Source organism: Sander vitreus, chromosome 6 (genome assembly GCF_031162955.1).
Source record: "Sander vitreus isolate 19-12246 chromosome 6, sanVit1, whole genome shotgun sequence".
NCBI lineage: Eukaryota > Metazoa > Chordata > Actinopteri > Perciformes > Percidae > Sander > Sander vitreus.
The window spans coordinates 33,334,918-33,361,860 of record NC_135860.1 but is presented as its reverse complement, the minus strand read 5'-3'; the positions used below and the strand labels follow the sequence as shown (position 1 = coordinate 33,361,860).

The following is a 26,943-nucleotide window of genomic DNA, read 5'->3' as shown; positions in this document are numbered from 1 at the left end:
ATGTAAAGCAGAACCAGACCACATAGGAATTTAATGTAATGAATAGAACCTTAAATTGAATTCATTTATTACTTTGACGTTGGATGAACTTCATTAAAGACAGTACAGGTGCAATGGCAGTCTCACTTCATCTTTAATATTGCCAGCAACTATATGCTGCATAGTATCATGGATTCTATTAAAACTGTATTTAATCCCTTTTTTCTTTTATTTGCAATGTTTGTCTAACTGTTTACTTGGTGCTGTCCTATGTACACAGGACACTGATGATAAAGCCAAACAGTACAAACCACCAGAGACCAGTCAGAGCTAGACAGGTAAACAGGAAGGAAAATAAACAGAAAGCTACCTTTCAACCATATTTCTTTTTTTTTTAACCCCTCTAACAGCAATACGATTTAAAAAATGTAAGACAGCCAAGCTATTTATCACAAAACTTTATTCAAAATGTGTACATACAATATATTACATTATATACTACTTAAGCATGTGCAAATTGTAAATTTAAAATAGGTCAGGGTAGTTGTCAGAGCATGTTGAGAGCAGCCTGTGACAATATACTGCCTTCATATTAAAAATAAAAAGGAAAATAATGCTCAACTCTAGTGTTTTTCATTTCCAAAGGGTGTCACAATGTGTGGTACTTGTTAACAACATCCTTCTGTTAACGTACATTTCCCAACACCATTCCAGTTCCAAAATCATTCACAGTTGTGAATCCAATAGCCCCAAACAATTTTGCCCATTTGCCTAAGAGCCAAAAGAGGAAATGGGGAGGTGATTTTCTGTGACTGGAACAGTGATTAACACCGTTTTGCCATGGTAACCATACTAAGCAGGCCTGGCAAGCTGCCATACAAAACCCCCACCAGAACCAAACTATTTTGGCATGTAATAACAATCATTAACCATCCTGGTTGCTGTGAGCTGCAATGATCATGACTAAATTAAGTACATTTGGGCTCTTCGGAACGAGTCTTGGAGGCTGCTGGGAAGTCAACACATGGCGCTGACAAGGGGCACTGTGAGGGTGGGCTCCGCATGATGGGGAGCCATTTCCATAGAAACCACACCAGTATAGAAGATTAGGAACATTTTATAACATGTAGACAGACGTTTAATAAGTTTATGGGTTTTTTAAAAAACAGAATCCTAAATCTCATGTAGTCTTATTACAATCAAGAATGCTCATGCCCGTTTTTCAGATTTTTGCTATGGGACATGGCTAAAAAACAAACATGGTTTGGCTTTTCCAAAAAAAGAGACCAAGTCATTCCTGTGTGACCAACTCAAAGAAAAGTAATCCCCAACTGGTACTGTCTGGCAGGGGCCATGGCAACAACAATGCTGCCTTGTGACATGACTCATGGATAAGGCAAATACCAGATCCAGAGTGAAGTGACAAAAATAGTTAGCTCTGTGAAACAAAATGTTCAGCTCCAGGCACGAACAGGCACTCATTGGCCAGCTAAGGACACCTGTGCCACATCCAGAGGCAGACAGGGCTGTGTTGGCAGGAGAGTCTCAGTCATCTCCAGTTACATATTGCCAAATATGATGATGAGGAAGGATTGCTTTTATTTGAACCCAGTTTGCAGTTTTGTCTTTTCCTCTCGGTTACTCTCGCCTGTCCCATGATCAGAATAGTACAGGGAAGAGCATCCACCCAAAGCCAGCCAGCCAGCCTGAGGAGGTGGCGTTGGATGGTAGATTCAAGGCAATGCATCACCAGTCAGCTGAATAACAAGACTTCCACTTGTTTCTGACTGGATGAGCAGTAAGCCAGTGTGTCTGCCTGCAGTACTGGGCTTGAACTGGACGGGTAGCTTCAGATAGTGCTGGGATCTAATGGGTAGAAAAGAAGAACAGCAGTTAGACTTTTTATTTGAAATGATGACCATGAATACATAACACTTGCACCACCACAAATATACATGCATTTTCACATCAAACTACTATCAAGTACTTAGGATTGCACTTTAGGAATCATGACATACTAGACTATGAAAAAAATTACCTGAATAACTGTATTCAAAAAGGAAAAATGTTCAACTCTAATCCATGTGCACACAACAGATTGTAGCATAATAAAGAGACAATAAGTGAGAAGCAGGGGTACATTATGTTCAGTGTGGTCGTGGTGGAAATGAGAGTACATAACAAGAGCCACAACATGCTAGGGTCACCACAAGGCTACCACGAATCCACACACAGCCGTGCTCCCAACACTCCTACTGTAGGGCTGGGTCAGGTTCAGGTTGTGGCAACACATGGCAACATTGGAGATAAAGGTCATGACCACAGAAATAGAATAAGAGTAGAATGGATATTCCCATTTAAATCAACATAGCATTAACAACATAGTCCAGAGCGGCAGACATTTTTACCGTGTACCGTTGCCATTGTAAAGAACTGTAAACTTTCGCATAATCTTCTGTGCAACACGACTTGGAGCAAGTTGCAGACTCACTGAGGTGAGGTTTTTGACAAACAAGCAGTTTCTGTGCATTATGTCTGTTGCCTTGCTGCTAAAGAGGAATTGAGGATCAGCCAAAACAGTTCTTAAACTAGTGAGTATGACGCACTTAACAGCCCCACTGATGTGTGTTGTCACCATGAATACAATCAAAAATTTTTCTTGAACTACTCAAAAGACCACAGCAAACACTTCATTCAGCAACTCCCATTCTCTCTCATTCTATTTCAATGGTCATGACATCAATGGTATGTCTGACAATGCTTTATTTTTGTTGAGAAAGTAAAGTTCAATATGTATTTTTTCCCCCCATACCAATCTTCCTTTTTCAACAATACAAAACGCATGTTGTGCCCATTCTGAACACAGTCTCACATCAGCATAGCACAGCTGGTACCTGTGGCAAGACACCCCCTACCAAAGGCCTTAGTTAGGAAAAACATCAGTACTCTAAAGGCGTGTGTACCGTATATAGTAACATCATCCTCCACGTCCCAACATCTCGCAGGACCTCCCACAGTCAGCAGTCGCAATGGGAAAATAACATTACATAGACTCTAAGTTACATCACAGAGCATGTCTTGAGTTGTATTTACTATTCCTGACTTAATATTAATACCTAGCTACTTCATTTGTTCCATAAGAAAACCATTTCTAATAATAGAACACGGAAACCCTAAAATGAAAGTGCAGTAACAAGTAAAAACAGAGGTAGGCACTGATTATATAGATAGTTTATAAACCTCTGATACCCAATGTGTCATTCAGCCACTATCAAAAGTGCAGTATTGAGAGTTTATGTAAGGGATAATGACCACTGGACTCACCTGAGGGAATATTTGGAGTGCTTGATGTGATAGGGCTCCATAGGGTTTACAAATTTCAGCTGCAAGTCAATTAGAGAAGCCACACATCAAATATCAAATCCATGCAAAGCACAATGACAATTGTTAGAGGTCATTACACTCATTCAGTACACATAAATCAAGACAGTCATGCAATAAGGAATAACAGTATACACAATGTGAGCTAGTATCAGCACTGGTACTTAAAGGGTAATTTCGGTATTTTTTTTAACCTGGACCCTATTTTCCTGTGTCTAAGAGGGGTTTCACACCTGCCTAATTTAGTTTGGTTGAATGGCACTAGATTATTTTCCTCCTTGGTGCGGTTTGTACGGGCAGGTGGGAATGCAGCAATCGTACTCTGATGCGCACCAAAAGTGGACCAAACCGAGACCGAGACCTGGTGGTTGAAATATTGAATATTTGAATACTATGATAATAATGAATATATGCGAATATCTTTTTTTGCGCATTATGTCCATAAGAGGGCAGACCAATACAAAGGTGGAGACATAGTCATGTGAAAAAATTAGGACACCCATGCTAAAGCTGACTAAAAAGAGGAATTAAAAAAAAAAAAAAAAAATCATCTTTAGGAAATTGATCTTAATGCCTTAATTAAAAAAATGAGGAAAAATCCAATCTTTATAGAGGAGACACACCAGCCCGATAATCGGCCATCGGACCGTCTGGCGAGGTCGGTGACTTGAGTCTGTTCGGTGTGTCCCGTGCCGTCGTTAGTCGGAGGAGCCGTCGGCCTTCATTTGGGCCGACCCGACATGGTCAGTCGGAGATCTTTTAAACTGACCTTTGTCGATCTGAAATGAAGACAGATTCAGCAGCTGCATGGCCTATTTCTCTCTTCAAATGTTTTCAGAAACACGTTTCGGTGAACTATTTTAGTCCAATATGAGATCGTATTCTGAACAAGCCGCTATGACAGTCTGGCTGTGAATTTCCGGAGAAAAAAGAACCACGTGACGCGTTCGTCCAATCAGCTGCCGGTTTTCATTTTCTGGGAAATAATCAGACTGTTAATGGAAACAATACAGATTAGCGCCGCCTGCTGCTATAGAGACGCATTACGTTTCGTGCACGTGCAGAGCGTACGCTCAAGTCGGCGTCGCCTCAGTGTGTTCTGAGACACTTTTTGGACCTCAGGGACCCGACTGATCAGGCTGACTGACGGCCCGTCTGGTTAGTGTGACAGGGCCTTAAAGGACACCAATTTTCTTTGTGAATGAATAATGTATCGTAAATAAATAAATGTTCTTCCTGAAAATACAGGGGGCATAAGTCAGTACACCCCTATGTTAAATTCCCATAGAGGCAGGCAGACTTATTTTTAAAGGCCAGTTATTTCATGGATCCAGGATACTATGCATCCTGATAAAGTTCCCTTGGCCTTTGGAATTAAAATAGCCCCACATCATCACATACCCTTCACCATACCACCACATCATCACATACTGTTCACCATACCTAGAGATTGGCATGGGGTACTTTCCATAAGATCATCTCTCAATGCAAATCAAACCAGCTATTAGGCTAACTGAAATACAACTATGCCAATCTCTAGGTTTATAGTTTTTTTATTATTCGAATTTTCAAATTTAGAATATTTGTTGACAGCCCTAGATCCGACCTCAAACTGCACCAACTGCTGTATGTGTACTCCACAAGTGTAAGCTGGCTCTAAGTAGTAGTCAGATCTGCTTTGCAATTTGCGATGCGGCAGAAGATGCCAACTGAAGCAGCTTGCAGTGCTTATCTTACAGAAATAGACTGCGGTCAAGTTCGTCGTCACTTGCATTTCAGTGGTCAAAACAGCCGCTGCTAAGCTGGAGACAGACACTGACACAGCAGAGCGAAGTCTCGGTGACAACGTCAGATTATTTAAATAAAATGAGCTGGTTTGACCAAGGAGATGCAAGAAATACGCACTAGTCCAGAACATAGAACCTTCCTCATGCATTTCTCTTTGTTGCTCCCGCCCCATATACATCTGACCAATAAGCGGAGTTAACGTTCTTGCGTGATATGTAGTGACGCATTTTGGTACGCTTGGATTTTTCCAGGTGGGAAACGAAACCGAACCAAGGGGAAATTGCTTCAAGTTTACAAACTTATCAACTGATTTCGACAAAAGCAAACATATATTTCAAAAACCTTCGAAATTGGTGCAGTATTGAGTGAGAATGCTGTGACATATAATTAGTGTGTTCTCTAGCGCCACATGGATAGAGGAAGTTTGACCAAATTTGCAATATTTAATTTCCAATGCCACGCACTCAACCCAGGAAATAATGTCTAACTCGTGCGCACAGTGTGATATGGTTAAGCTGCAGATATACTCTTGTGGGCCTCCATGGTTGGCGTGTGCGCGCTACGAGCATGCACGGAGATGTTTATGCTCAACGCATTGTTCGTTGCAGTATTCTCCGAAACACCAGAGGTGAACAAACAAAAATAATTTGTGAATAACAAGTAGTAGAGAAGAAGAGAGCGGAAGTAAAGGAAAGCAGGCTGCCAGGCAACAGTAGTAAATACATCCATAATAAACACCGACGTACCGCCAAACTTTACATTTATCTGCATGTTATTTGGATTCCCATATTAGATGAGAGCTTGAAAGTAAATAAGTATTGGTTTATAGATTGTCTTTCATTTCTGTTAAGCGGTATTAGTAGGGATTTTGAAGCATTTACTTAATATCCCGAGATACTACAGAACAGGCCGATTAGATCTAACAATGCTGTACTAGCTATGGAACCACTTTAAAAACACATCCATGTGTGTTTGAAGTGGTTCCATAGCTAGTATGAACAGAAGTGGTGATAGAAGTGCACCTTGGGCTCAGACGCCACTTCATTTGTCAGTACCCCAGCTATAGGGTTGAGATGTAATAGTCTGATCCAGTAGTATTCATCCAGTAGTAAGTGTTTCCAAAACCAAATCAAGCTATAACATCAAAGATATAAATCCACTTAACCCTATCGAAGGCCTTCTCCATGTCAAGTGAGAGAAGAGCAGTGTCTTTTTCTTCTTTTTGGCAGTACAGTACATGGAGAACACGCCTTACATTACGAAATCTTTGCCTTCCCTTTACAGATCAATTTTGGTCATCCCCCACAATACTTGGAAGCACACCCTCAGGCTTTTCGGCAACATTTTACTGAGGATTTTAGTATCAGTGTTTATAAAACATAGCTCGGATATTCTCACATTTAATGTTAGCGTTGAGGCTGAGAGGTAGCCATTGTTGTAGGATTCTAGATACATCTCATAAAGCGGAGTTGTCAATTAATCTTTAAAGTATTTATATAAGTCAATTGGGAGGCCATCTGGCCCTGCTGCTTTCCCAACCTTCATTGCACCTATAGCTGCTAATATTTCAACCGTGTAATTTTTTTATCCAGGCCTATTCTTTTTATTTCTTCAGAGATTTGGGGGATATTAAATTAGTTTAAAAAATTTGGTCTGGGCATCCGCATTAGTAATGAGCAGTAATGATTTGTAGAGATTTTCTTAAAAAATGTAAAAGCTGAATTAATTTCCAGTGGGTCAACAATAGTATTTATATTTACATCCTACGGTTTCCTGCTGTTTAATCCGCCATGCAAGAAGTCTAACCGGCTTTTCTCCCTGATCATGAAAAATGTATCTTGAGCCTCAATAAGTTCACAGCAGCCTTATTGTAGGTTTTCTCATTATATTGTGTTCTAAGAAGTTGGGCGATTTAATTTTCATTTTGTCCATCTTGCAAGCTTTTGTTTCAAGCATTTTGATTTTAGATTCCAGATCTAATTATTATTATTATTATTATATTTCCTGTGCTTCTTCGGTTTTCCTGCTTGTGTAGCTTATAATCTGACCTCACATTAAACGCTTTCCATCTAATTGTGGCCGTCATTTAGGAGTTTTGTTGTCCTTTTAAGTTTCTCCACAACTTTTTGCAGCTGAACAGGCTACACGTTGTAAACAGCTGTGGCCTGCTTGCCTGGTCCTCCGATAACGTTCGCAGTTAGCAGGGTTATCACGGCGGCTTTAGCCAGGACCGGTCGGGATCACTTTACTGGCTGCGTCTCAATTGTTTTTGCGAGTAACCAACTCAGGTACTCTAGCTATATAATTCAATGTGGGTACAACAAATGTTGAAATTACATAAAATGCCCGTCCCTAGTAGCCGTGATAAATTAGCCTGAAGCTAATGCTTACCTGTTCAGGAGGAAATTAGTCAACTCAGCATCCTTTTGGGCTCTAAGCTGTCTCCATCTTTCAAATACATATCCAGGTCACGCAACTGTTTAGGTCAGGTAGAATCTCTCTCTGTCGATCTCGTTGGTTTGTGTGCTGCTTTCATGGCTGTATTAACGTTACAGCTGTAGCGCTCTGGGTTTATGTTTTTAAAGGTATATCTGGCAACCCCGCCTGGCTGTCAAACTGGGCAGTTGATAACAATACACAGGCCAAAACACAAACAGATTTTTCTAAAGGAGAAAATACTGGCATTAGCATTGTTGTCAGAAAAGATAGTATTTCAACTTCACATGTTTCCTTAATATCTGATGATGCATTGGGGTCATTTTTGGATTTATTACAGTAAATATATTAAATATTGGACCTTTAAGTAGCATTTGTTTTAGGATTAGCAACAGAGCACGAGAATCCACGTCTGCTCACCGCACCAAGTCAGGATCTTACTCTTTAACAAAAAGGCCAACCTCTGTAGGGATCCTTTACATAATGTTGTCAGACACATACTGTATAATAATATGATAATCTGAGCATGTCAGTGGCAAAACTAGCACTTTTGGTGGACGCAAATTGAAGATGTGCAATTGCCCGTTACTGTTAAATTGCAGCTTGTTACGCCGCTGCTGACTGCAGCGGTCTTGCTTAATACTTGACCAATTTCAAGAATTGTTGTTCCATCTGTCACTTAGACACAAACATTGGAAAATAGGTCCAGGTTGGAAAATATCAAATATAGTGCTGCATATGTATATACTGTATTTTAGTTTTTGTGAGAAAGTACCTTCCAATGTCTTCATAAAAATAAGGCATGCCTTACCTCATGCGTATCAGACGAGTTGTTACGGATGTTAACCTTCAGAGTGCTGGATTCACCCACTTGTGTAGCTGGGAAGGTGTATAGATCCTGTGGCGAATACACACCCCTCCGCACAGCCTCCTCCTGACTGAGAATTTTAAAATGTGATGTTTAAACAGAAAGCATAACTGTAACACAATCAGCACCTTAAGATGAGACACATACTCGAAAACTTAACTTACAGTACATAAACTCAGTTATTATAGTGGATTTCTGAATCTCTTCTCTGAGTATCTTTATTTAAAATAATGATAATTTTGAAAATCAATACAACTTTAATGTGTTGAGTATTGGATGCTTGAATCTTTTCCCCTCCTGAAGACTGAGCTAACCAACATGCAACAAATTCTATAACCATCCATTTCTGTCATGTATTATCCCTAGTAGGGAGTTGAAAGGAAACACCGACTACGTTTAGATGCACATAATATTCCGTTTTTTTGCCCTAATTACGAAAAAGACAATATTCCGACTAAGCTGTTTACATGGCTAACGAAAGTACGTTTCCCCTAATATTCCTGTTCACATGTAGCCGTGCAAAACAGGATTTCTTTTTCTAAGTTTACCAGCGGCAGCGGACTTGTTGGACCGTGTGAACACCGCGTCCCTCTTGCATTCCTTCAACCAGCTTCTTGAAAAGGTCAGCGTAGCGATGTGTGCGAATATCCCAAAACCTGTTGAGTCTTTGATAATGTTTAAAAGTTGTTGTGTTTCGGGCGCCTGTATAGCTCAGTTGGTAGAGCGGGAGCCCATGTATAGAGGTTTGCTCCTCGACGCAGCGGGCCTGGGTCAGAGTCCGACCTGCTGCCCTTTGCTGCATGTCATTCCTCCCTCTCCCCCCTTTCTTGTCTTCATCTTTCCTGTCAAAATAAAGGCTGAAAATGCCCCAAAAAATAATCTTTAATAAAAAACACAAAAAAGTTGCTGCGTTTCTCCTTCTCATCGGATCTGCAGCCTTGCAAACTGTTGGCTGGTTGGTTTGTTTACAGCAACGCACAGAGCTGACCATAAGCCGTAAACAGGCAAGAGGCCGTGAACTGCGGTAAAAACCATAGACTGTAAATTAGTGGACAGAGCATGTGTGACGTCACCCATGGTTTGTGGAGATCTGCAATGAGTCGTTGAGTTTGCTGTTACGGGTGCAGCCATCCTGTGACGATTTTAGACGAGAGGGAGGAGTGAGGGAGGAGCTGCTTACACTCTACGTTACACACTTTCACTAGCAATCACATCATAGCCACGCCCTAAAACACCCCCTGCTTTATCAACGATTTTAAAATCAACGAGACCATAATTCAAAAAATTAACATTTCTGTGTTGCAGAAGTCTTAAAACTAGCGATTGAGACCATAAACTCAATATGAAAATGTTTACTGTGGTAATAAATCAAGTGAGAAGTGTCTCACTTTCTCAGACTTCTACAGAAACTGAACTCCTTTTGCAAACCCATGTGTCGCCCCCTGCTGGAATTCAGGTAGAATGCAAGGCAAATCCGCCTTTGCAGCACTTCGCCGAACCGGATGTGTTGTCCATTAATATACAGTCTATGGTTAAAAACCCAGATTGAGACTCATATTCCGAATGTGCTGTATACAGTGGGGAGAACAAGTATTTGATACACTGCCGATTTTGCAGGTTTTCCCACTTACAAAGCATGTAGAGGTCTGTCATTTTTAATCATAGGTACTCTTCAACTGTGAGAGATGGAATCATTCTGACAAAAATCCAGAAAATCACATTTTATGATTTTTAAAAATTAATTTGCATTTTATTGCATGACATAAGTATTTGATCACCTACCAACCAGTAAGAATTCCGGCTCTCACAGACCTGTTAGTTTTTCTTTAAGAAGCCCTCCTGTTCTCCACTCATTACCTGTATTAACTGCACCTGCAAACAGCTTGGTGAGAAGGCAACAACTGTTGGCGCAATTATTAGAAAATGGAAGAAGTTCAAGATGACGGTCAATCTCCCTCGGTCTGGGGCTCCATGCAAGATCTCAGCTCGTGGGGCATCAATGATCATGAGGAAGGTGAGGGATCAGCCCAGAACTACAGGGCAGGACCAGGTCAATGACCTGAAGAGAGCTGGGACCACAGTCTCAAAGAAAACCATTAGTAACACACTACACCGTCATGGATTAAAATCCTGCAGCACACGCAAGGTCCCCCTGCTCAAGCCAGCGCATGTCCAAGCCCGTCTGAAGTTTGCCAATGACCATCTGGATGATCCAGAGGAGGAATGGGAGAAGGTCATGTGGTCTGATGAGACAAAAATAGAGCTTTTTGGTCTAAACTCCACTCGCCGTGTTTGGAGGAAGGAGGAGGAAGAGTACAACCCCAAGAACACCGTCCCAACCGTGAAGCTTTTCTGCAAAGGGGACAGGACGACTGTACCGTATTGAGGGGAGGATGGATGGGGCCATGTATTGCGAGATCTTGGCCAACAACCTCCTTCCCTCAGTAAGAGCATTGAAGATGGGTCATGGCTAGATCTTCCAGCATGACAACGACCCGAAACACACAGCCAGGGCAACTAAGGAGTGGCTCCGTAAGAAGCATCTCAAGGTCCTGGAGTGGCCTAGCCAGTCTCCAGACCTGAACCCAATAGAAAATCTTTGGAGGGAGCTGAAAGTCCGTATTGCCCAGCGACAGCCCCGAAACCTGAAGGATCTGGAGAAGGTCTGTATGGAGGAGTGGGCCAAAATCCCTGCTGCAGTGTGTGCAAACCTGGTCAAGAACTACAGGAAACGTATGATCTCTGTAATTGCAAACAAAGGTTTCTGTACCAAATATTAAGTTCTGCTTTTCTGATGTATCAAATACTTATGCAATAAAATGCAAATGAATTACTTAAAAAATCATACAATGTGATTTTCTGGATTTTTGTTTTAGATTCCGTCACTCACAGTTGAAGAATACCTATGATAAAAATGACAGACCTCTACATGCTTTGTAAGTAGGAAAACCTGCAAAATCGGCAGTGTATCAAATACTTGTTCTCCCCACTGTATGTGTCCAAAGAATGCCTCTAAAACCTGAATAACCCACATGTCATTATCGGAAAATGCTATATTTGGAAAAAGGCCTTATTCAGAATATCCAACTGGAATATGCTGTTTAGATGATCGGAATATTGTCATATTCTGAATAATAGTAGAATATTGGTGTGCATGTAAACTTACTGACTGTTGTGGTCCATGATCAGTTATTCTGATATCTCCTACACTGGCTGATATGCATTACTATAGAAATTGTGGTAAGGGCCATATGCTTGTTTAGTTTTAGCTAAGCAGGTCACACCTGGTTTTGCCTGCTGAGGGATCAGCTCTCCTTCTGGTCTTGACTGTGGCCTCTGTCTTCACCAGAGAGCAGTCTCCTTCCTGTGGTCCTTCCACTGGTCCAGACTTTATTCCCTACACACACACACACACACACACACACACACCCACACACACACCTTTAGGATCTTGGCTAGTAAATGCAAAAAGCCATCTCTATACTACTTGGAAACTAGCTGGTTAGTAAAATACAATTGAGAAGAAATACCCTCTAAAATAAAAAAATATATAAATAAAAAAAAGTAAAAAATGAACACACATTTGACTTAGAGTTACCGATTGTGAGACACATCGCTACTAAATCTACTACTAATCATATGCAGACATGATAAAACCTACTTTTAAAAGACATTACACATATTTAGTTCCACGTCAAACTTTCAGGTACATATCTAAATCAAAGTCTTGTATATTGAAATCACAGATTAGCATTTAACACCACTGCAGGATTTGGCATTCCACTTTTAGCACTGCATCTACGAAATAAGGCAACAACAAGATAAGCCCTTTCATCTTGGCCACTTAACCTACTTATGTGGAGCCATCTGACATTACACTTGTTGTGTATGCATGCTCTAAAGTTAACTGGGTCTGTCATAACACTTCACAATAAAGCGGCACACATGCAAAGCCTGCAGGCCCATCTCAGCAGGGTGGCCCCCCTCACATCCCACTTTTCTCATTTGTTAACTCTGTCACTAACACTACAAAGCCATAGTTAAATCGTATTAATCACAAGCCGCCATTTATTAATTTATTTTCACTTGGCTTTGCGTCGTGCCTAACAGGCTACTATTTTGCCGTACTTCCTCGTAACACATCCTGCTATTGCAAGAAAAGCAACGCAGATTTCGGTGCCTCATTTTGGTGCCACTGATATGCCTGCACTTCTCTCTGATGCTCTGAAACAGACGTTACAGGCAACAGAAACATTGCTGCACGTGACGCTAGTTAACACTATACTCAACAGCAGCTAACGTTAGCCTACCGCTAGCTGGATTAAACACGGTTACAAAGCTGACCGCTAACGCTAAACGGTGTAAAGTTTGTCTGTATTTCACTGTAGAGGATTCCGACACCGGGATGTAACAATCTGCAGCTGCTCAGTTAGTCAGTCATCAGTTCAGGCACCGTTAAGGCACCGGTACCGTTTTAAAAGTACCGCTTTAGCACCGGTATCCAAACCAAACAATACCCAACCCTAATATTGACTTTAGATTCAAATGTGTGACTAGATTAAATACATAATTAACAAATAAATCTTAAAGTAAAGTTCATAAAGTCACTTTCTTTGCATTCATTTGATTCCCAATCAAGATACACTGGTAAGAATTCCTTTACATTGTTAATATGTACTTAAAAACAGTTCTGAAATGCGAAATAATAGAATTTTAATCGTGATAAAACATGCGATGCGATTAACTATAGAAATTCAACGATTTATCGCGATTAAGAAAATGTAATCGTTTGACAGCCCTAGTTTTGTACACATGGTTTGGTTTAAGAGTGAAACAAGTTAAGTAGTGAATGAATATTATTGTTTGCTGTACACAAAGTCTGATTAGGATGTAAAGATGGTGGATAAATGTTGGTCTAATGTAGAGTTGGGACATTTTTGTGCTTGTTGCTGGGAGAGAAGTATGAAACAAGGAATGTTATTTTATACTTTAGATAAAGCATTGTTAAAAAAGGTATATAATGCAGGATTTTCCTAAAAAACAATGTTTAGACGAATACAAAAAACAATAATAGTCCCTCTCAATTATCACTTATGACTCACTAGAAGTTTGTGGTGGCAGGGCTGGTTATCATAAAAAACAAAACAAATCACAATACCAGTACCTTAAAAGTGATACTGATTCCCAATAGGGTACTTCTTTTGATACTTCACAACATACTGTATGGGTTGTTGCTGCTGCGGTAGTGGGCCAATCAAACTTTGCATTAAATCGAAGAACGCATAAGTGAACAAAATCATACAAATAGTATTTTTTTTCTAGATCTGAGTTCCATACTGCTTGGCAATGGGTTATTTTGGTCAATACCTTAAAGTTATGGAGTACCGATACCCAGCCTATGCGGCAATGCCCTCTGCCTGTATTTTCTCTTTTCTTCTTATTTTGCTGTGTGCAGAACGTTTATGGTAAACAATGGTAAGCACATGGGTGTGTAACCCCCAGCCAATAAAAACATTGAGGGTGTGCACCCCTTTTTCATGTGTCACACCCCTTTGCGTCTGATCCTGACAAAGTAGTGATTTTCGTTTTACCAGTTCCTATTTATTAATGGAACAGTTTCATAATGTTTCATAAATAAAGTTGTGTTAAAAGTAAAAGAAAGTCTCTCTGGCTGTGAGCTGGGGAGAAGGGGCCAAAATTGCATGCTGTGTTTACAAACACCCACAACAAAATCCATGGACTTTTTATATTTAAAAAAACATCCATCTAGCAGAGATAAGCAACGTAAAAACCTATGACACAATGTAAAGTCTATGGGCTAAGTGGGAACTTGAGGGTGGGGCCAGTGAGAGAAACACTGCTGCACATTTTCAGTGGGCCCCATATTAGGAAGTAAACCCGGAAGCTTATAGAAAACATTGACGGTACTATAACAAAACTCAAGAATTATAGTGACTCCTTAACTAACGGTTATGGTACGTGAGCAAAAGACATCAAAAAGAAAAAAAGAAAAGATGGATCCTCAAGTACTTTTTTTTTCTTTTAAAAGTGGTTTTGATAGTAACTGTGTTTTGAGCCAATTTAAACCGCTCATATAAAATATGAGCATTGTCTTTTCCAGTGTAACGCCTTCACTCCAGAAGCACCTATGTATGTAGTAGGGTGTTTGAATCCCACAAAACTAATAAATGAGTCCTCACAGTGCCACAGAGTTGGAAGCGGATTCTGGTTTTCTGGTGGGGCTCAGACACAGGGTGGCACTCCAAGTCCCAGAACTGGGCATAGTCTCCTCTGTCCCTGGGCAGGAAAGTAATAGGCACCTGGGGGAGCAAAAAAAAAAACAGAGGACACAATCAGAATTGATTTAAACACACAAATGCTTGCCACAGAGGCCAACCTATACAAAAGTCTAACTTGTCAACTGCCTAATAGTCTCACATTGCCAGAACTAACTTAATTTATAATAAATGTGGCGTTTTCTTTGGCAGGGTGCAACTGTTCCACTAAAAGTTCCTTCCTGAGACCATTTTGCAGAGCCACTGTTGCTGCTTCTGGAGCTAAGCACCACCCAAGAGGATTGTGATTGGCTTAATGAAATCCAAACATCCCAGAACATTTTTTTTAAGCCAGACCTTACTCCACAGTGCTATGGCGATAGGTCTAGGGATGCAACGATTATACATTTTACGATTATAGTCTGAAAATTAATTACGGTTTCACAAATTAATTTCACTGCTAATGTATGAAATTACATGAACACTCTAGATTTGAATGCATTATTTAATGCTGGCTTTTGAAACACAAATAACACAGAAACAGTTTTGAATGTTTTGAAAATGATTATATGATCGACCTTTTTATTTAAATTAATCTGAAAAGATTAGAGACTAGAAGTGAATCAGTCACAACACAAAGACCAAGTTGGCAACAACAGCGCTGTCCTTAAGAAGAAGAGGAGCTGCTGGATCAGATGCACCTGTCATGGGGAGATGCGTAGCATGTTGCTAGGGAATAAATGCGATTGAGAGATCTCTTTGCAGCCGTATGTCCCACAGGGGATGAAGAGAAGTCAGTAACGTTTAATGTTAACGTCAGTGATCATGATTGAGCTGTTGCAGAGTGTTCGTAACGCCATCGTCAGCTCGCTCACTGTAAATGTTGGCTCCTGACTCGTTAACTAACGGTACAGTTAACATTAAAACAGGCTTACGTTAGCTAACTGATAACGTAAACAAGCTAACACTTAACTTTTATAAACAAAGTCGCTAGCAAGCTTACCAACTTGGGTTGAATCCCCCGTTGTAGCGGTCCTGAGGTCAGGGGCTGGATCTTCCTGGTGTTTGCTAACTTTACGCAACGTTAAAAGTTATCCCACCACGAAGAGCCACTGTCACTCTGGCAGTCAATACTCGCAGTGACCGAACCGGTGTCTGATGTTTTGTGTGTGTGCGCAAACGTGAGCGTTTATGTTGTCAAGGAGGTTTAATAAGAACTGCACATCATAGCGTGCAGTCAGTTAACACTCGGTGTAGCGGAGCCTTTACGATTAATTAATTGTGATGTTTTAAAGCGCGGTTAATAGTGAAATCGGTTAACCGCTGCATCCCTAGATAGGTCCGGCAGCGCGAGACTAGGCTTATCCTGGCAATGTATTTTTGTTGATCCAGAGTAACTGCCTCATGACTCAAAATAGTTTAACTGCTGCAAGGTTTTCAATTGGAATATACAGTAAGTCTACCTTGAGTATAACTAGCACATAAAACCAATCAACAACCAAAATGATCAAAAAGTACAAGAATCAAGTTTTGAAACTGCATGAATTAACAGAATCCTGTTTTGCATGAATTGTGTCCATAGAGTGGTAGTGTACCGCAAACAAGACTGGATTTGCTGTCGTGCTATTCCTCCCGAAAAAACCCCACCAGTGGCTCAATTCTACAGATTTTTCTCATGGTGAATGTTTAGACTTGTCAGTTAAAATTCTATTTAGAGGTACCACTTTCTAGTCCCTGGTATTGTGTTTACCGTCTTGCTGGTATGCTCACTGCCACACCTAAAAGGAACAGAACTATTATTGGTAGTACGGTCACTGTGCTTTTCCGTCTATTGCAGGTAACATGTTGTAAGAAAGGACTATGTTTGTGTCCACAGCAAACTGAGGAGACATAGTATAATGTAACAATATTTTTCGATCAAAATGCTTTGTTAAAAAAAGTAATGCGATACAGCTTCAAAATTGTTTTCCTAGTAAACCAGTAGTTATGCAGTAAATCTTTACGACTTTCTCTAAATAGTACTGACAATTCTAGTTGGATGCGAGTGCCTACCTGTATCTTTTCATGGGCTCCCAGAGTGCCTGAGACCCTGGAGCATCTGAAAGCAGTGTAAGTGGCCCGGTAAACATCTCCAGTGTTGTCAACCCCCTGAGGAGAGAGAAGGGACCACAGCATGAAAAACGAAAAACTGTTCAGCACCTCTCTAGCATTGTGCATAAAAAATTGAATAAATAGACCAAAGTTAATGGCTAGTAACAACACAAAACAACAAGATTAAGTGTGCACCTAAAAAATAAACTCATTACCAGAGTGAGTCATGAGACAAAAGAGCAGTTCTTTTACTTGTTTATAAGGCGCTTAATGGTTTAAGGACTGGCATACATTACTAATTCTTTGTTGTTTTATAATTCTTCACAGCCTCTAAGATCCTCTGCTACTGTTTTTTTAAATGCAAACTATCACACAAAAAAAAAAAATCAAATCGGCAACTCAGCCTTGTTCAACTATGCACTAAAACTGTGGCATTGGCTACCCAAGGCTATAAGAGATGCAAGCTTAAACGACAATTGAAAACATTTATTCAGCACTGCGTTTGTCACCCGTTTGTTTTATTATCATAGTTTACATGTTTTATTGTTTCTATGCCTTTGCATGTTTCATTTTGAAATTTTACATTATTTTTCTGCCTCTGTTTGTTGCTCATTTGATTGCTTAGTTTTATCAAACAGGTGTCTGCCCTTGTTTTTAATTTGTGTGATTTTGTTTGTTTTGTGGTTTCTTACTTTGTTGTGAAGCTATAGCATGAAATGTATAATGCTATATAAAGTAATGTTTATTATAATTATTTGATTCCCAAAGAGGGATAAAGACAAAAACAGCAAACAGAAGTGGTGACAGAAGATAAGAAAATTATAAGAAAAAAAGCACCTTGACATATGGAGGAGCAAATGATGACAGGTACCACCTCACTTCCACTTCCCCATTTTGCACCTCCAGCTGGGCCTCTGAAGTAGTGGAGAAACAGAGTGTTAGGTCTCCCACAAGAATACACACACAGCATGCTGCCTGGAGAGTAAGTCTTTAAACCACATCAGTTTGAAGACGGAAAAGATTTTTCACTAAAACTTTATCAGGCTGCTAGACTATTATAAGGCTGACTAGACCACAATGTACTGCTGTATTTATTGTACAGCCCATATTAAGGTGGACAGAGAAAATGCTGTCCTCTGGTTAGTTGTCTCCCTACCTGATGCTTCCCCTGATGGAGTGGAGGGAAACGTGATGGTCTTGTTGCTGATCTCCACCAGGGTTTGAGCGGTGAGCCTGGCCACAGGCAGCACTGGGGTGGCTGCCTGAGGAGACAGGGCTGACAGAGTCTTGTCTGCTGGGGCCGCAGACACATCCAGAGCCAGGTCCCCACGAATCTGGACCTTAATAAACTGAACCAGTAGTCACAATGCACAGATTGATCTTGTGTTAATCACTGCCCAAGACAAGATTCATGATTGACTTGCCTTGGGGTTTGAAAAGCTGTATGTCTTACTCTAAGTGTCCCATACCTTCTGTTGACTGTCACACTGGACATAAATCTGTCCACTCCATGGCAGCAAGGTAGATTTAGTTGCTAGTGACGGGTTGGGGCTGATCAAAATCTGTAGGTGGCACCTTAATTAACAATAAAGAAATAGGACACAAGTGAAACAATCAAAATTTTATATATATATATATATATATATATATATATATATATATATATATATATATATATATATATATATATATATATATATATATATATATATATATATATATATATATATATACACATACATACATACATACATACACACACACACACAGGACCCCATTAGGATAGCAACATTTAGTGTATGGTATAATCACTTACACAGTGTGGTAAATGCAAATAAAACAAGAATGATAAACAGAAAGACATCAGGCAGGGGTCTAATTCTAACCCAAAAACCATTACTTTACCATAGCCAATATATTTTACTGAACAACCAAACTTATTCTTACTGAGCCTCGATAACTCCATGCTGAGGGGTGATGGTGAGGCAGTGAGCGGGCCAGGACAACTCAAAGCTCAGCTCCCTGGATGTATTGTTCCGGATCTGAACCTGACAAGTGGTGGCTGCACCATCTAAAAAACAACAACAGCATAAGCAAATGTGTGCTGCTGACTACTAATCAGATGCCATTGCAGAGTCATTCACTTATGGTTTGGAGGTATTGCTTCATTAACCATATTCAAAATACGTAGTGGAATTCAAAGCTTAAAGTGACAAAATTTAAAATATGCTTTTTAAAATCTTGATTCTACTCACTGATGGTGGGAGCTGCAAGGACAAGTTGTTCTGGATGGATGGTCCAGGACTCAGACTGTCTATGTAATGACTCTGAAGCCTAAGGGGGGGGGGGGAAGAGACATTCTGCATTGAAAGATGAATACTCTTTTATGTCAAATGCAGTGAAACAAATATTTTCATCTCATCCAGTAGAGACAGCACGAAATAAATCAACACTAACTCATCACAATAAACCATTAAAATCCATTAAAAGGGGGCTTATGGTACCTTTAAGGAGGGCTCTGCCACTCTCAGGGCTGGACCTTGGGGACCTTTTACTGGCAGCACATCCAGAGACACATTGCCATTTGCCAAACCACTGGGAATTACACAAAACAAAACTGTACATTGTTGTACACAAGATGCATTTCATTTAAATGTGTTCACTATTAAAATGAACAGATCTATAGTCTGACAGTATTGCTTTTACCAAATCAGTGTGTAAGTAGAATGCACATTAAAACCATGCATTTCCCCATACATTTTTCAAATCAACGTGATTCATGTACAACTGAAATGCATTACAATACGTCAATTTACTTTTGTATCCCCCGTTTGTGTTGAGTCTGTTAAAATGTATTACAGTATGTTAGAAATAAGTCTGACAGTACCTGTCCGTCTCTGAACTTTGTCTAGCAGAGGGCATCAGCAGCTCAGTGTGGTCACTCTGCTCACAGCCTGTGCTCTTTGTGTTACTGCCCAGCAACGACACCACTACCTTACTCATGTTTCCATAGAAAATGTGAGCTTCATTGGGCCGTTGGGGCAGGTCGTAGACTACAGAAAAGGTAAAAACAATTAGAGCCACCAATAATTTAGAAATGTATTCCAACAACGTTTTTAAATTGAATCAGTTATTTCTAGTATTTTCTCTATACCTTCATAACAACTTTATATAACATTTTTTATTGCAAAGAGCTACCTCAGTGTATAGAGCATCAGATATAGAAGCTTTGATGAACTGACTACAAGGTACAAATCACTATTTATCAATTATCAGCATTAGAGTAGCAAACTGAAATGTAAAACCATTACAGATTATTACTTTCAATCACTATCAATTTGAACAGATTTTTAGACTCAGCATCTTTTAAGAGAAGACCACTTCTTTGACAAGCATTATAATGCAATCTTACTCTCTGTAACATTATCTTCTCCAAAGAACTTCTCATTGAAGTTGATGTTTTTTAGTAGACTGTTTTCAGACAGAGCCTTCCGCACAGCCTCTGGTTTGCTCTGAAGCAATCTGAAGAGACAAAACACAAACATGCTGTAGGTGGAGGGGGGGGGGGAGTGACAAAACAGCTTTCCCACAATAGCAGAACCATCTGGAATAAGATCTATAAACTATCAGCACTTTTAAAGATTCTGAAAGAATGTATGCTTATTCGAATCTATAGTCCAGTGTACACATAATCGGTAGGCGGGCGTATTACACAAATATTGCTTTATATATATATTGCATAACAAAGCTGACCATAGATAATACGTCTTTTTCTGGTTTCAGTTCCTCTCCATTGTTCCTACTGTATGCATTTAAAAATTGGTTAACAAGTGCATTTAGTTAATTTACATTTGCTGTACAGTACTTTGATGAAAAAAGTGACATTGCTACAATACAAAGAAAAAAACCTAAATTTATCAGACAGTTCTGATTTAGTTATTAGCTATCCACTAGTAATTCCTATACATACTACTTTAATAGCATACAATTGACTAAACTAAGCGTTGGAAGATCTCACCTTCTATACTGCTGCCGGGAGACCTCATCTCCACAAAACAGACAGACAGTAGCCAGCAGTGCATTGGCTGACTGACATAGGACCTGTTCCCTTTGGGTGGACTTCATTAACACAGTGATCACCTGAAAACACACGCAAATATTATGAGTAACAAGGTCATATTACAGCATATGCAAGACAGTCAGCAATACGAATAAGGTGTGTGTGTGTGTGTGTGTGTGTGTGTGTGTGTGTGTATGTGTGTGTGTGTGTGTATATGTGTGTGTGTGTGTATATATATATATATATATATATATATATATATATATTTTTTTTTAAATTATTTTATTTTTTTACCAACCAAGAAAAGTACCAACTATGAACTTAAAGGATCTGTCATTGTGTTATTGTTTTCTATTGGATGTTGTGTGTAATTGTAAATTGTCGCTACGCTCTTGTCTTTTCATTATAATTCAATTTCTTCCATGGAAGAATGACAGATGCAACAAGAAGATTTATTATTATTATTATTATTATTATTTATACGTACTGTATATTCTTTCACATTGAATTTTTTGGCATTCAGTGTCCTATAGATCCACACATGCACCACAAACCACTATTAAGGACTGTGAATTATGATCACTCAAACCATTATTGTGTAATGTTTAAGCTATATTTTACACAGTTAAATGATTGTTATAGAGTGGGATCTTTCCATTCATCCTACAGCTTTTCTCATAACTATGTTTTACTAAAATGTAAGCACTTTAAACATTTCATGACCTTTTACGGGCCAGAACAGCAGCAAGTAGATTTCTAGGTCCTACACCAGCTGATACCTTTTAATTGTGGTTAAAACTTCAGCATACTCATGTATCCTCAATTCCCTCTCCACTAAGCGCATTTAAGGAATTGGGACACCCTTCAATATGGCGGGTCTCGATCAATTTGTAGGTCATGTGATCGAGGATATAGAAGTCGAGGAGGGATATTGAGATGAACCCATGGATTTTTTTTTCTTACCGCGTTGAAAAAGCAATGTATCATCACAGTTTGGAGGTTTACCAATTTGCATTTGGTCTGCCGATGTCAGGCTAACCAATAACAGCTATACAACTAAATCAAGGGTAGTTTTTATTCACATGAAATGCTGGTAATACTTTTGTATTAATATAATGATTAATTCTAGTGTCTTGTGTAGCACTTGAAGAAATATTTTAGAAGACTTTTTTCCCCCTGAACTAGAGTGTGGTTCATTTCAGTTGTATCAACTCTCCTACCTCTTGTGTCCTTTCCTTAAGTACAAACTGTGACGGGGCGAGGCTGATGACAGAGGAATCCATAACTGATCGTGTCTGCACATCAGAGAAGGCCACAGCTTTGATGAAAGCTGCTCTGGAGCCAGTGTTCCTCACGCACAGACACACTTTGCTGACGCGACTAACAGCGATGTCAGTCAGTGTTGCCACATAGCCATCTGCCTGTTTTCTCTGGTCCTCTAGGATTATGTTGCTCGTCCCACCATAACCAGACAGTGGAATCTGACGATGGGAAAGATGAGAACCAAATTAAACTATAGCCCAGTCTTTCTAGAAAAAAAATAAGAAAACAAAACACACAAGAAAATGAGGCAGGGAAAAGATGAGAAAGTACAAGGCAGGCATGCAAGCTCATTAGTGGTGAAAAAGTGAGGGGAGTAAGTTAAGTGAGAGAAATGCAAAGTAAGATCACTACAGAGGAGAAGCCAGAGAACAAAGCAGGACCGAAACGGTCACATCCTCACAGTGAATTTGACCCCTGGCTGTGAAGACCGGACTCCAGACTGTTTGATCTCCAGCTTGGCCAACATGCAAGCCACCCTGGTGGGAGCAAAGAGCAGGTGGATGGTCACGTCCTCTCTGGGACGAATGGACAGCTCCCCATGCCGGGTCAGACGCTCTTCAGGACTGAACATACTCTGAAGCTGAGGGAGAAAAAAAGTTTATATACCTTAAACTATATAACCATATACTCACAGATAAGCTAACCGGCTAGCACATAGCCTAGCTTGAACGAGCTAACGGGTAATCTTGGGCATAGCCTAGCAACCACCCAGTTTCGTCACTCCACCCACCCACCCCCCACACTACGTGTCTGTTTGTTGCTTTTGGTTGTAGTTTGTAAAAGATATATAGGTTTTGATGATTGAAGAATTATTGATCGGCCATTGATAATTTTGAAGTTAAATAAATTCTACTATACTTTAAATAGCGTTTGTGATTATTTGTGTATCTATTGTAATAAGCTGGTTAAACAGGTCTGTGCTTGGATTCACTTCTTCCTTTTGTTCCTTTAAAAGATACCAGATAAATTAATCAAATTAATTCAGATCTGTATTTTAAAGGGAACACCACCTATGAGACTATTTCACAACTCAAGTATTGGCCCCTGGTTCCAGGGTGATGCCCTGTTTTGATTGTTTGTCAATTTGGTAAATATGTATGTTCATAACTTTATTAATATTGATAGAACATCTTTGATAATTTGCCAATAATTGAATCTGTACCCTACCTATTCCCAACAACTATTAGTTAAAAAATAGTTTTTTGTATGGTAAAAGAAAAATAGGCTATGCAATATAATTCTTAACTGCTAATTAACTTGCTAGTTCAAACTTTGCTCTTCTTTACTGATAAGTATGTGGCTCTCATGACCGACTGCTGAACGGTGCTCACAACGGCTAGCTACATGATTAATGCCATTATATTGATGAAGACCGGCAGGTTACATTAGCCATCCTACACAGAGTATGCCAGGCAGAGGCCGGTTACAAAATTGGACCCTTAAAGCTATAGTGCGTAGTTTCTGTATCCCCCATGAGGAATTCTAAGTAACGACAACAAAACTGTCAGCGCATCCACATGATACAAGTCTTCTGTGATCGCGCACCACCCCCACCCCTCCTCCACGCAGTTGCTTGTAACCAAGGAGGACACGGAGGATTAAAAAAAACATGGACTTTTCAGACGTGGTGATTATCCTCACTCGATTTTCTGCGCGTGAAAGTCACCGGAAGACACCATTTTCTGAACATGGTCATACTGAGAAATTGTGTGTGTGGAGCTGATAGTCTTCATTAGCTTTGTATCAACTCATTTGGCAATGGCTTGAAAGTAACGGACATTCATTAACATAAAAAAAGTTACGCACAAAAGCTTTAAGGGGAAAACCACCCATTTTACAACTCAAAGTCTGTTAACAGGTCTTGCGGAGCTCTATATAGCCTTTTGTGGATCCAATAGAGCTGTGTTAAGTCTGATAAATTGTCCAAAGTGATGTCACTTGAGTCAGCATTGATTGGGGCTGAGGACTACAAGGTTAAAAATGAAAAAAAGAAGGGAAGCAGACCTCTGTAGCCCACTCCTTATCGCTGCTTGAGGCTACATTGCTTCTTAGTGAAATGCTCTGAGTGAATTTAAGTTGGGCTTAATAGAAGACGTTAAGCTGTAGCGTGATGTGCTGCCATGTCAATATTAAGAGTTAATAAAAGTGTGTTGGCCATCTTGGTTACCGTCGGCTACAGTAGTCAGCATGCATTAGCTTGAAGGGCTAACTTGGCTTGTTTACTTTATTACATTTTCATAATGTTTTTGTCACCCTGAACATCCCGGGAAACCAGGTTAAAAAAATCTGGCAATCCGTTGTCGAATATTCGTATTGAACACCCAAGTCCGATTTGGCTGTCAAAAATCTGAGTCAGGTACAGCCCTAGTATGGATCTATGCGCCGTTTTATGAATGAGACCCTAGGTTTGGACAAGTAAGAATGCATAAAATATTTTAAAAAAAAACTATATTTAACAGAATCTTGTCTATCATGAGTCCAACAATGTTATGGGAGTGTAATGCTAAATAGGTGGAATACTCCTTTAATGCCATATCATTTTATATTTTTTTTCTAAAGATTTTTTTTGGGGCTTTTCCCTTTATTAGATAGGGACAGTGGATAGACAGGAAAGGGGGAGAGAGACGGGGGATGATACGCAGCAAAGGGCAGCAGGTCGGATTCAAACCTGCGCCGCACACTCTTACTGGGTGAGCTAGAGGCTGCCCCATCTTAGGCCTTTTTCTGTCTGGTTTTAACTCCATGCATCTGTGCGATCCAATTGGTTGTACAAAGAAAAATCTGATTAAATAAAAAACCCTTTGGTCACAAACACTTGCAGTGGATAGCTGATTAACAGAGACACTATGGAAAAGAAAAACTTTGCAGGTGATTCCTAGCAGGTTGTCAAAACACAGAAACAGGATGTGAGGTTACTCTGAACAAGGAAGAATTGAGATGAGATGTTTAAATCAGTTTTCAAATGTAAAAATATTACAATCTACCTGAAAACAGTCCTGGTCTTGACCACGAATAAGCAACCGTAGCTGCTGTGTGGCATTGGGCGAGTTGTTCCTTAGAACCAGCTTCTGTTGGCTAAAAAAAAGAATGGCAGCTGTTGGTTATGTGATACGAATTAGTGTGCAGGAGTTCTGTGTCAAACTTGATCTCTTTGATTTGAGAGTCAATATCTACATTTCCTAATTTGAGTAGAATAGCAAAGTCAAACCTTTATCCAGTTAAACCTTTAAATAATGCATCCATTTCATGCAGGATTTAACATTCTTAACTCCCTTCACTGAGTTTAAATAAATTGTGAATTATGTTGAAATAGTTTCTGAGAAATAACACTCCCTGTAGACACCCTCTGTCCCTTCTCATGAATAGCATTATACAAACTTAATAGAATACTAAAGGACTACTGGGCCTTGAGTTTTGCCATCGATTACTTTCAAATGAATAATTGATACCTATAAAAAGTTTTTTTTCCCTGTAATCAAGTTATATTGAAATCAATAGAAAAACTGAAAAGTGGCTTACACAGCTCGTCCCAGAGTGACCCCTCCCCAGGCTACGAACTGTTTATTAGAGAGAATTGGTGGAACATCTTTGGCAACACCAGGACCAAAGACAGCAGCAGAGGGAATGGCAGGTTTCCCAGAGTCCTCTGGGACAACTTCTCCTTTCAGGGTTACCTCATACTGAGGACCTGATGGCAGCACCAAGATGGTGAGAAGGCTGCAACACAAGAACAACCAAGTTAGTAAATGGAGATTTTAACTGAACAGGTCACATTTGGGTTATTCAAGGATATAACCCAACCTAAGACTGATGCTTTGAACACTTCATCCATGCATACCAAGAGCATTAAATCCAAATGTATTTGTCTGGTTAAATTTGTTATGGAAAAAACAGCATTGGAAATTACTTAATGCCAAAACAATAACTACATTTACATACAAAAATAGGAAATAATTTGGGTCAGAAACGGAACAGAGTACAGGTTTGAATGAGCTGCAGTAACCTGGTTAATGTTATCCTAACACCAGGGCTAGTTTATGTATGTTAGTGGTATGACATTGTAGTATGCATTGGATGCCTCATTTATACAAAAATATTGTTCAACTCAGTAAATAAAACAAGTAAGTAAAATGTAAGTAAATTAACTTAATTTTATTTTGGTGTCACTTTCAGTTTAATTTGGTCTATGGGTACAAGGATGCAAAATCATGAGGGATTATGTTTTCTTTCATCCCCCTGCACTGCTGTCACAACAATACTTTGCAGTCTCTTGCCTTTGTCATACACATGCACTCTTATAAAAAATGAAACAAGGTTACTTCTCCAGGAAAAACATTGTGGTGTTAACTTGTGTTTCTCTTTCTTCACTTCTGTACTTTTTGTTACTGCAAAAGAAATACATTTTTGTATACCTCTCTTGAAAGGTTTTGCTGCCCTGTGCTTTGAAGGAGACCACGATGCCTTGCTCCTCTCCCATTCTCAGGGACAGTTCATCAGGTGTCACAGAGAAATTGTCCTCAGCATCACTGCTCTATAAACAGGAATTAGAGAGAGAGAGAATGAGAGGAAATGAATGTGAGAAAAAGAGGGCAAACATATGGATGACACAGCAAAGGAACAGCTGGTTGAATGTTGGGAGGAAGAAATAAATGGAGAAAAACTGAGATACAATCGAGACAACAAGAAAAACGGGAGCAAAATATCAAGGAATCCCCACTGTATGTACCACACCCTGAACCTAA

General features: G+C 39.7%; 1 protein-coding gene across 1 annotated transcript in view; it reads right to left on the bottom strand.

The window, feature by feature from the left end:
- Positions 1-422: 422 nt before the first annotated feature.
- Positions 423-26,943, bottom strand: part of cep192 (centrosomal protein 192) — a 71,730-nt gene continuing 45,209 nt past the window's right edge. The window contains exons 32-51 of the mRNA XM_078253818.1: positions 26,614-26,732; positions 25,721-25,918; positions 25,186-25,276; positions 22,602-22,781; positions 22,099-22,359; positions 20,837-20,958; positions 20,231-20,340; positions 19,706-19,871; positions 19,323-19,413; positions 19,074-19,152; positions 18,766-18,889; positions 18,288-18,393; positions 17,975-18,167; positions 17,656-17,732; positions 16,780-16,875; positions 14,653-14,772; positions 11,737-11,849; positions 8,396-8,522; positions 3,304-3,362; positions 423-1,845 (exon numbers count right to left, since the gene is read on the bottom strand). Of these exons, the coding sequence (XP_078109944.1) occupies positions 1,713-1,845; positions 3,304-3,362; positions 8,396-8,522; positions 11,737-11,849; positions 14,653-14,772; positions 16,780-16,875; positions 17,656-17,732; positions 17,975-18,167; positions 18,288-18,393; positions 18,766-18,889; positions 19,074-19,152; positions 19,323-19,413; positions 19,706-19,871; positions 20,231-20,340; positions 20,837-20,958; positions 22,099-22,359; positions 22,602-22,781; positions 25,186-25,276; positions 25,721-25,918; positions 26,614-26,732 (2,565 nt within the window). The 3' untranslated portion in view covers positions 423-1,712. The remainder of the gene's footprint in view (positions 1,846-3,303; positions 3,363-8,395; positions 8,523-11,736; positions 11,850-14,652; positions 14,773-16,779; positions 16,876-17,655; positions 17,733-17,974; positions 18,168-18,287; positions 18,394-18,765; positions 18,890-19,073; positions 19,153-19,322; positions 19,414-19,705; positions 19,872-20,230; positions 20,341-20,836; positions 20,959-22,098; positions 22,360-22,601; positions 22,782-25,185; positions 25,277-25,720; positions 25,919-26,613; positions 26,733-26,943) is intronic.